Source organism: Cuculus canorus, chromosome 29 (assembly GCF_017976375.1).
Source record: "Cuculus canorus isolate bCucCan1 chromosome 29, bCucCan1.pri, whole genome shotgun sequence".
Classification (NCBI taxonomy): domain Eukaryota; kingdom Metazoa; phylum Chordata; class Aves; order Cuculiformes; family Cuculidae; genus Cuculus; species Cuculus canorus.
Window position 1 is genome coordinate 3,588,692 of NC_071429.1, and position 10,953 is coordinate 3,599,644.

A 10,953-nucleotide genomic window follows, 5' to 3' on the forward strand; every position below is an offset into this window, starting at 1 on the left:
AGGGGCGGGGAGAGAGGAGATAAGCGGGTGGCGATTGGCTGAGAGGCTCGGAGGGGCGGGGAGAGAGGGGAGAGACGGGCGGCGATTGGCTAAGAGGTGTGGAGGGGCGGGGCGAGCGCGGAAAGGAGGACGGCGATTGGCTAAGAGGCTCGAAGGGGGCGGGACGAGCGGCGCAGAGACCCGGATGTGAGTGAGGGCGGCGGGGCCGGTGGCGGCCGCAGCGCGAAGCCCATGGAGGGGTCGGGCGGGGTATGGGGGGGGGCGTCTTTGTGGGGCGCTGGGGGCAGCTCTGTGGGCTAAAGGGGGGCTGGGGGGGGTCTCTAGGGGGTCTTTGGGGGTGCTGGGGGGGTCTCTGGGAGCTCAGAAGGGGCTCGGGGGGTCCCTAGGGGGTCTTTGGGGGTGCTGGGGGGGTCTTTCGGGGGTCCCTAGGGGGTCTTTGGGGGTGCTGGAGGGGTCTCTGGGAGCTCAGAAGGGGCTGGGGGGTCTTTAGGGGACCTTTGGGGGTGCTGGGGGGGTCTCTGGGAGCTCAGAAGGGGCTGGGGGGTCTTTAGGGGACCTTTGGGGGTGCTGGGGGGGGTCTCTGGGAGCTCAGAAGGGGCTGGGGGGGTCCCTAGGGGGTCTTTGGGGGTGCTGGGGAGGTCTCTGGGAGCTCAGGGAGGGCTGTAGAGGGGATGGGGGGGTCTCTGGGGGTGCTGGGGGCATCTCTAGGGGCTAAGGGGGGGCTCTAGGGGGGCTCTAGAAGCTCAGGGGGGGCTGTGGGTCTCTAGAAGCTCTTTGGGGGTGCTGGTGGTGGCTCTAGGGGCTAAGGGGGGGGCTGTGGCAGTTCAGTGGGGTCTCTGGGGGGGTTCAGGGATGTCTGGGGGGGTTCAGGGGTCTCAGGGGATGTCTTGGGGGTATTTAGTGGTCTCAGGGGGTGTCTGGGAGGGTTCAGGGGGTGTCTGGGGGGTGTTCAGGGGTCTCAGGGGGTGTCTTGGGGGGGTTCAGTGGTTTCAGGGGGTGTCTGGGGGATCTCAGGGGGTATCTGGGGGGGTTCAGGGGTCTCAGAAGGTGTCTGGGGGAGTTCAGGGATGTCGGGGAGGATTCAGGCGTCTCCGGGGGTGTCTGAGGGAGGTTCAGGAGTCTCTGGGGGGGTTCAGGTGGCGTCTTGGGGGGGTTCAGGGGTCTCAGGGGTGTCTGGGGGCATTCATGGGATGTCGAGGGGGTGTTCAGGGGGTGTCTGTGGGTGTTCAGGGGGTGTCTGTGGGGTTTCAGGGGGTATCAGGGGGTGTCTGGGGGGGCTCAGGCGTCTTAGGGGGTGTCTGGGGGGGCTCAGGCGTCTTAGGGGGTGTCTGGGAGGGGTTCAGGGATGTCGGGGAGGGTTCAGGGGTCTCAGGGGTGTCTGTGGGGGTTCAGGGGGTGTCTGGGGGGATTGAGGGGCTGTCTGGGGGGGTTCAGGGGTCTTAGGGGGTATCTGGGGGGGTTCAGGGGTCTCAGGAGGTGTCTGGGGGGGTTCAGGGGGTGTCTGTGGGGGTTCAGGGGTCTTAGGGGGTGTCTGTGGGGGTTCAGGGGGTGTCTGGGGGGGGCTCAGGCATCTCAGGGAGTGTCTGGGAGGGGTTCAGGGATGTCGGGGAGGGTTCAGGGGTCTCAGGAGGTGTCTGTGGGGGTTCAGGAGGTGTCTGTGGGGGGTTCAGGGAGTGTCTGTGGGAGTTCAGGCATCTCAGGGGGTGTCTGGGGGGGTTCAGGGGGTGTCTGGGGGGGGTTCAGGAGGTGTCTGTGGGGGCTCAGGCATCTCAGGGGGTGTCTGGGAGGGGTTCAGGGATGTCAGGGAGGGTTCAGGGGTCTCAGGGGGTGTCTGGGGGGGTTCAGGGGGTGTCTGGGGGGGGTTCAGGGGTCTCAGGAGGTGTCAGGGGGGGTTCAGGGGGTGTCTTGGGGGAGTTCAGGTAGTGTCTGGGGGGGTTCAGGGGTCTCGGGAGGTGTCTGGGGGGTTGTTCAGGGCTCTCGGGGTGTGTCTGGGGGTGATTTGGGGGGGCTGTGGGGGTCTCTGACGCCGCCCCCCTCCCCCCCCCCCCCCCCCCCGCAGGTTGCCCCTCGCCATGGATGACCTCCACCTCCACTACAGGTTCCTCAACTGGCGCCGACGCATCCGCGAGATCCGCGAGGTTCGCGCTGTGCGTTACCAGGAACGCGCCAAACACATCCTGGTGGACGGCGATACCCTCAGGTACCCCATTATTTTTTTTTTGGGGGGGTCTCTAACCGCTTAGAGATGCTCTTCACCCTATTTTTGTTTTTTTATGGCCCCCCCTTTTTTTTATTCCCAGTTATCACGGCAATTCCGGCGAGGTCGGCTGCTACGTGGCGCCGCGGCCACTTTCCAGGGACAACAATTACTTTGAGGTGAGGTTTTTATTGCTCTTGGGGGGGTATTATGGGTTAATTTGGGGGGAAGGGGGTTAGCTGGGAGCCCCCCCCCCGGCTGATTAGGGGACCCCCCCTGCAGGTGTCGATCGTGGACAGTGGGGTGCGCGGCACCATCGCCGTTGGATTGGTGCCGCAGTATTACAGTCTGGATCACCAGCCTGGCTGGCTGCCCGACTCCATCGCCTACCACGCCGACGATGGGAAGTGAGTGGGGGAACTGGGAGGGACTGGGAAGGCACTGGGAGGGACTGGAGCAGATTGGGAGGGACTGGAAGGGCCCTGAGAGGGACAGGAGGGATACTGGGAGGGCACTGGGAGTGACTCGGGCAGACTGGGAGGGACTGGGACAGACTGGAGGGGCACTGGGAGGGACTGGGAGGGCGCTGGGAGGGACTGGAGCAGATTGGGAGGGACTGGAAGGGCAATGAGAGGGACTGGAGGCATGCTGGGAGGCACTGGGAGGGCACTGGGAGGGACTGGGGCAGACTGGAGGAGCGCTGGGAGGGACTGGGACACACTGGAGGAGCACTGGGAGGGACTGGGGTAGACTTGGAGGGACACTGGGAGGGACTGGGAGGGCGCTGAGAGGGACTGGAGGGACGCTGGGAGGCACTGGGAGGGCACTGGGAGTGACTCGGGCAGACTGGGAGGGACTGGGGCAGACTGGAGGGGCACTGGGAGGGACTGGGACACCCTGGAGGAGCACTGGGAGGGACTGGGGTAGAATTGGAGGGGTGCTGGGAGGGACTGGAGGGACGCTGGGAGGTACTGGGAGGGACTGGGATACACTGAAGGGGTGCTGGGAGGGACTGGGGTAGACTTGGAGGAGCACTGGTAGGGAATGGGATACACTGGAGGGGTGCTGGGAGGGACTGGAGGGATGCTGGGAGGTACTGGGAGGGACTGGAATACACTGAAGGGGTGCTGGGAGGGACTGGGGTAGACTTGGAGGAGCACTGGTAGGGACTGGGATACACTGGAGGGGCGCTGGGAGTGACTGAGGTAGACTGGGAGGGACTGGAAGGGTGCTGGGAGGGACTGGTGTAGACTGGGAGGGACTGGAGGGGTGCTGGGAGTGGCTGGGGTAGACTGGGATACACTGGAGGGGGCGCTGGGAGGGACTGGGACACACTGGAAGAGCACTGGGAGGGACTGGGGTAGGCTTGGAGGGGCGCTGGGAGGGACTGGGATAGACTGGAGGGGCGCTGGGAAGGACTGGGGTAGACTGGGAGTGACTGGAAGGGTGCCGGGAGCGACTGGGACACACTGGAAGGGCGCTGGGAGGGACTGGAGGGATGCTGGGAGGCACTGGGAGTGACTGGGGCAGACTGGGAGGGACTGGAAGGGTACTGGGGGGGCACTGGGGCAGACTGGGGGTCTCTTGGGGGGGGGGGGGTCTCCCCTCTCAGTGCCCCCCCCTGCACCCCCCAGGCTATACACTGGCACTGGTGCAGACTGGGGGAGCATTGCAGGGTCTTGGGGGGCTCTGGTGCAGACTGGGAGGCACTGGTGCAGACTGGGGGGGTCTCTGGGGGGGGTCTCCCCTCTCAGTGCCCCCCCCGCCGCCCCCAGGCTGTACAGCGGCCGTGCCCGCGGGCGCCAGTTGGGCGCTAAATGCAGTTCTGGCGATCGCATCGGGTGCGGTATCGAACCCGGATCCTTCGAAGCCCAAACGGCTCAAGTGTTCTTCACCAAGAACGGCAAAAGGGTGAGAGGGACCCCCAAAACACCCCCCCCACCGGGACCCCCAAAACACCCCCGCCCCCTATCTCCCCCTCTTGTGGACTCTGCTGCTCTCCTACTGTCACCCCCCTGTGCCCCTCCATCTGCCCCCCCCCCCCCCACTTTGCCACTCAGGCTCCCCCTTTGCCCCCCCCCCAGAGCCCCCCAGTCTGTCCCAGTGTCCCCAGAGCCCCCACAATGCCCCCCCCAGTCTGCCCCATTGCTACTGTACAGCCTGGGGGGGGCACTAAGAGGGGAGACACCCCCAGTGCCCCCCCACTTCCCTCTGCCCCCCCAAGCCCCCTGCCCCCCAGATGAGCTCCATGCCCCCCCTGCCCCCCCCAAACTCGCCTCCCAGGCTCTCCCCTTGCCCCCCCCTCAGCTGTGCCCCCCTTTGCCCCCCTGCACCCCCAAACTCCCCTCCCAGCCTCTCCCCTTGCCCCCCCAAACCCCCTATCCCCCCCAACTTGGTACCCAGCTTCTCCTCCTGCCCCTGCCAAGCCCCCTGCCCCCCCCAGATGAGCTCCATGCCCCCCCTGCCCCCCCAAACTCGCCTCCCAGGCTCTCCCCTTGCCCCCCCCTCAGCTGTACTCCCCTTTGCCCCCGCTGCACCCCCCAAACTCGCCTCCCAGCCTCTCCCCCTGCCCCCCCAAAACCCTCTGCCCCCCCTGCCCCCACAACTCATCTCCCAGTATCTCCTCCTGCCCCCCCCCTCAAGCCCCCTGCCCCCCAGATGAGCTCCATGCCCCCCCCCGCCCCCCCAAACTCGCCTCCCAGGCTCTCCCCTTGCCCCCCCCCAGCTGTACTCCCATTTGCCCTCCCTGCACCCCCAAACTCGCCTCCCAGGCTCTCCCCTTACCCCCCCCGGCTGTACCCCCCTTTGCCCCCCACGACCCCCCCAGACTCACCACAGCCTCTCCCCCTGCCCCCCCCAAGCTCCCTGCCCCCCCAGATGAGCTCCATCCGACCCCCCTGCCCCCCCAACTCGCATCCCAGCCTCTCCCCCTGCCCCCCTGCAGCTGTACCCCCCTTTGCCCCCCCCTGCCCCCCCAACTCGCCTCCCAGCCTCTCCCCTTACCCCCCCCCAGCTGTACCCCCTTTTCTTTGCCCCCGCTTCCCCCAGGTGGGCTGTGCGGCGGTGCCACTGCCCCCCCCGGGGTTATTCCCGGCGGTGGGAATGCACTCTCTGGGTGAGGAGGTTCGGCTGCACCTTCACGCGGAGCCGCGGCGCGACGAGGACGACAGCGCAATGATGGTCGACAGCTTCGAGGAGGAGTGGGGGCGCCTGCACAACGTCCGCCTCTGCGGCACCGTGAGCACCCCAACTTCTTGGAGGGGGGGGACAGGGACACCACCAACCCCCCCCCAGCACCACAGCAGTTGGGGGACATCAGGTTTGGGGGGGTCCCCACCCCATTATTTGAGTCTCCCATAGTTTTGGGGTGTCTCCCTCACCCCATTTTTTGGGTCCCTATAGATTTGGGGTGTCTCCCAAATCTATTTCCAGGATGCCCCCCCATTTTCGGGGTGCCCCTGCCCACCCCCAGTTTTGGGGTGCCCCCCCAGTATCAGGGTGCCCCCCTAGTTTTGGGGTGCCCCTTTCCCCTGTCCCCCCCATTTTTGGGGTGCCCCCCCCATTTTTGGGTTACCCCGTCCCCCCATTTTCACGGTGCCCCCTCCATTTCCGGGTTGCCCCCCAATTTCCAGGTTGCCCCCCAATTTCTGTGTTGCCCCCCCTCCATTTTCAGGTTCCCCCTCTGAGGGAATGGGTTCCCATTTCCGAGTTGCCCCCTCTCCCATTTCCACGTTGCCCGCCTCCATTTCCGGATTGCCCCCCTCCATTTCCGTGTTGCCCCTCTCCCATTTCTGGGTTGCCCCCCTCCATTTCCGGGTTGCCCCCCAATTTCCGGATTGCCCCCCTCCATTTCCGTGTTGCCCCTCTCCCATTTCTGTGTTCCCTCCATTTCCGGATTGCCCCCCTCCATTTCCGGGTTGCCCTTCCCCATTTCCGGGTTGCCCCTCTCCCATTTCCGTGTTCCCCCAATTTCCGGGTTGCCCCCCTCCTTTTCCGAGTTGCCCCCTCTCCCATTTCCGGGTTGCCCCTCCCCATTTCCGGGTTGCCCCTCCCCATTTCCGGATTGCCCCCTCCATTTCCGTGTTGCCCCCCTCCATTTCCGGGTTCCCCTCCCCCATTTCCAGGTTCCCCCTCTTCCATTTCTGGGTTCCCCCTCCATTTCCGTGTTTCCCCTCCCCATTTCCGGATTGCCCCCTCAATTTCTGGGTTCCCCTCTCCCATTTCCGGGTTACCCCTCCCCATTTCCACGTTGCCTCCCCCCATTTCCGGGTTCCCCTCCCCCATTTCCGGTTCCCCCCATTCCCATTTCCGCAGCTGCTGGAGTACGTGGGGCAGGGCCGGAGCATTGTGGACGTGGGGCTGGCGCAGGCGCGGAGCCCCCTCAGCCCCCGCACGCACTACTTTGAGGTGGAGATCGTCGACCCCGGAGAGAAGTGCTACATTGCCCTCGGGCTGGCGAGAAAGGTGGGGGCCACCGAATCCCACCCCGCAGCCACCAAATCCCACCCCATGGCCACTGAATCCCCCCTACGGCCACTGAATCCCACCCCATGGCCACCGGATCCCACCCTGCAGCCACCAAATTCCCCTGTGGTCACTGAATCCCCACCCCGGGGCCACCAAATCCCACCCGGGGCCACTAAATTCCCCTGCGGCCACCAAATCCCCACCTGTGGCCACCGAATTGCCCTACGGCCACCAGATCCCACCCCGTGGCCACCAGATTCCCCCTATGGCCACCAAATTCCCCTACAGCCACCGGATCCCCCCTCAGGGCCACCAAATCCCACACCATGGCCATAGAATCCCCCCTACGGCCATTGAATCCCACCCTGTGGCCACTGAATCCCACCTGCAGTCAAGGAATCCCACCCCATGGCCACCAAATTTCCCTGCGACCGCCGAATCCCACCCCGCAGCCACTGAATCTCACCCTGTGGCCACTGAATCCCACCCTGCAACCACCAAATTCCCCTGTGGCCACTGAATCCCCACCCATGGCCACCGATTCCCACCCCGCAGACCACCAAATCCCACCTGTGGCCACTGACTCCAACCCCACGGCCACTGAATCCCACCCCATGGCCACCGGATCCCACCCTGTGGCCACCAAATCCCACCTGCAGTCAAGGAATCCCACCTTATGGCCACCAAATCCCACCCCGTGGCCACCAAATTCCCCTGCGGCCACCGATTCCCACCTCGCGGAGCACCAAATCCCACCTGTGGCCACTGACTCCAACCCCACGGCCACCAAATCCCATCCGTGGCCACTGAATCCCCACCCGTGGCCACCAAATTCCCCTGTAGCCACCAGATTCCGCCCCCCTGGCCTCCCTCCCCCTCAGTGGCTACCGATTCCCCTGGTTGGGCTACTGAATTGCCCTCCTCTCCCTCAGGACTACCCCAAGAACCGGCACCCCGGCTGGAGCAGGGGATCCGTGGCCTATCACGCAGGTGAGACCCCCAAAGCCTCCTCCTCTCCCCTCCCTCCTCTCCCCTCCCCCTCCTCCCCCTCCTCTTCCTCTCCCCCTCCTCCCCCCCTCCGCCTCCTCTTCCTCCCCCCCTCCTCTTCCTCCCCCCCTCCTCTTCCTGCCCCCCTCCCTTTCCCTCTGTCTTTCCCCACTCCTGATGGCCTCAGGGGGGGCTCCAGGGATGGGGTGGTTCCCATCTTTTTTTGGGGGTCCCTGTACCCCTTTTTCCGCCCCCCTCAGACGATGGGAAGATCTTCCATGGCAGTGGGGTGGGGGACCCCTTCGGCCCCCGCTGCTACAAGGGCGACATCATGGGCTGCGGAATTATGTTCCCGCGGGATTACAGCCTCGACAGTGAAGGTTGGGGGACACGGGGGGGGGTTTGGGGGGGTTGGGGGGGGCAGCTGGCCGTGAACCCCCCAAAAAAGGGGAGTCTGGGGGGGTCTATGGGGGTCTATGGGGTGAGAAGGGGCTGTGGGGGGGTCTATGGGGGAGTCTTTGGGGTAAAGGGGGGGCTGGGGAGTGCTATGGGGAAAGGGAGGGGCTGTGAGGGTGGGGGGGGGTCTATGGGGTGGAGGGGGGGCTGGAGGGGGGGGTGGCTGGGGAGGGTCTATGGGGTGAGGAGGAGGCTGGGGGGATCTATGGGGATCTATGGGGTGAGGAGGGGCTGTGGGGGTCTATGGGGGAGTCTATGGGGTGAGGAGGGGGCTGGGGGGGGTCTATGGGGGTCTATGGGGTGAGGAGGGGGCTGTGGGGGGTCTATGGGGGAGTCTATAGGGTGAGGAGGGGGCTGTGGGGGGTCTATGGGGTGAGGAGGGGGCTGTGGGGGTCTATGGGGGAGTCTATGGGGTGAGGAGGGGGCTGGGGGGGGTCTATGGGGGTCTATGGGGTGAAGAGGGGGCTGTGGGGGGTCTATGGGGGAGTCTGTGGGGTGAGGAGGGGGCTGGGGGTTCTATGGGGTGAGGAGGGGGCTGGGGGGGTCTATGGGGGTCTATGGGGTGAGGAGGGGGCTGGGGGGGTCTATGGGGATCTATGGAGTGAGGAGGGGGCTGGGGGGGTCTATGGGGTGAGGAGGGAGCTGGGGGGGGCTATGGGGGTCTATGGGGTGAGGAGGGGGCTGTGTGGGGTCTATGGGGGTCTATGGGGTGAGGAGGGGGCTGTGGGGTCTATGGGGGGGTCCTAGTCCCCCCAATCCGTGTCCCCCCCAATCTGTACCCCCCCAAATCCGTGTCCCCCCCAATCCATTCCTCCCCCAATCCGTGTGTCCCCCCAATTCCTGCCCCCCCCAGGTGACAGCGATGACGCGTGTGACACAGCGGAGCTGAGGCCGCGGGCTCTGAGGAATGTGATGTTCCTGCCGGGGGGCGACGACGATGATGACGACGACGACGACGACGAGGACGAGACGGAGCCCGAACTCGAGGGCAGGAAAGTGGTGGTAAGAGACCCCCCTGGAGGGACACCCCCCCAGAGACCCCCCTGGGAAACCCCCCGCCCAGAGACCCCCCGGGAATCCTCCCCAGAGACCCCCCCCACCTTATAGACCCCCCCACAGACCCCCCTCACCTTATAGACCCCCACAGACCCCCCCTTACCTTATAGACCCCCCACAGACCCCCCCTCACCTTATAGACCCCCCACAGACGCCCCCCTTACCTTATAGACCCCCCCACAGACCCCCCCTTACCTTATAGACCCCCCATAGACCCTCCCCTCACTTTATAGATCCCCCCTCACCCCCGTAGACCTCCCTATAGACCCTTCTCACCTGCCGGACCCCCTATAGACACCCCCCCAGAGCCCCCCCCAGACCCACCTTCACCCTCCAGACCCCCCATACACTCCCCTCATCCCCCATAGACCCCCCCAGACCCCCCCATAGACCACCCTCACCCCCCTCTCACCCCCATTAGCCCTCATTACCCTCCACTGTGTCCCCTTTATCCCCCATTGTGTCCCCCCTTTATCCCCCCACTGCCCCCATTACCCCCATTGTGTCCCCCCTTTATCCCCCCACTGCCCCCATTACCCCCATTGTGTGTCCCCCCTTTATCCCCCACTGCTCCCCATTACCCCCATAATGTGTCCCCCCTTTATCCCCCACTGCCCCCATTCCCCCCCATTGTGTGTCCCCCCTTTATCCCCCACTGCCCCCATTACCCCCATTGTGTGTCCCCCCTTTATCCCCCACTGCCCCCATTCCCCCCATTATGTGTTCCACCCTTTATCTCCCCCATTACCCCCATAGTGTATGATTTTGGGGGGCACTGGGGACACCCAGGCCGTGCTGCCCCCCCGACCCCCCCAATTTTTCCCCCCCCCCTCAGGTATTTTTCACGCGCAACGGGCAGGTGATCGGCAAGAAGGAGGCGCTGGTGCCGCCGGGGGGGTATTTCCCCACCGTGGGGATGCTCAGCTCGGGGGAGAAGGTGAAGGTGGACCTGCACCCCCTTAGCGGATAGGGGGGGGGGCCCCCCAAAAAAAACGTTTATGGAGGCACAGAGAGGAAGGGGGGGCCCCGACTTTCTTCCCCCCCCCTTCCCAGTTCTCCTGCACTTTAAGGCTTTTGCCACACCAGTTTGGGATTGGTGTTACTGGAAGTGTGTGTGTCGGGGGGTGAGCTGGTTTTTGGGGTGCCCCCATCAGCCCCCCCCCCAAAAATCCCTTTATCCCCACCCAGAACCCCCCCAAAATCCCTTTATCCCCCCCAAAATCCCCTCATCCCCCCCAGAATCCCCCCACTGTGACCCCCAAATCACTCCCCCACTCTGTGACCCCCCAAAATTACCCCCCACTCTGACACCCCCAAATCACACCCCCACTCTATGACCCCCCCACTCTGTGACCCCCCCAAATTACCCCCCACTCTGACACCCCCAAATTACCCCCCCGTGACCCCCCAAATTGCCCCCCACTCTGTGACCCCCAAATCACCTTCCCACTCTGTGACACCCCCCCCAAATCACCCCCACACTTTGTGACCCCCCCACCCCAGGACTCCCCTCCATGTATGGGGGGGATCAAGGTTCCCCCCCCCCCAAATTATGAATGTAATTCCTCCCCCCGCAATACTGGGATTGGGGGTCTGAACCCCCCCCCCCATACTAGAATGGGGGTCTGTGCCCCCCCACATCTCCAAAACACCTAAAGTGGGGTGGTCCAAACCCACCCCCCACCCCCCCATCATGATCTGGGGTTACCTTGAACATCCCCCCCAACACCCCCCCAGACCATAATTTAAGGGGACCACTTTGTTCCCCCCCCCCAAAAAAAAAGAAGGAG

General features: G+C 64.9%; 1 protein-coding gene across 3 annotated transcripts; it reads left to right on the top strand.

Moving 5' to 3' along the window:
- The first annotated feature begins 160 nt into the window (after positions 1–160).
- Positions 161–10,354, top strand: SPRYD3 (SPRY domain containing 3). Of its 3 annotated transcripts, none has more exons than XM_054051499.1 (11): positions 161–186; positions 2,060–2,200; positions 2,301–2,376; positions 2,480–2,604; positions 3,973–4,108; positions 5,246–5,434; positions 6,512–6,661; positions 7,597–7,654; positions 7,912–8,031; positions 8,961–9,109; positions 9,999–10,354. In XM_054051499.1, coding segments are annotated over exons 1-11 (1,281 nt in total). In that variant the 5' UTR covers positions 161–184; the 3' UTR covers positions 10,134–10,354. The 3 variants fall into 3 exon arrangements, with proteins under 3 accessions (XP_053907474.1, XP_053907475.1, XP_053907473.1); XM_054051500.1 differs by having other exon boundaries at positions 181–249; XM_054051498.1 differs by lacking the exon at positions 161–186 and adding an exon at positions 195–239.
- The last annotated feature ends 599 nt before the right edge of the window (positions 10,355–10,953 follow it).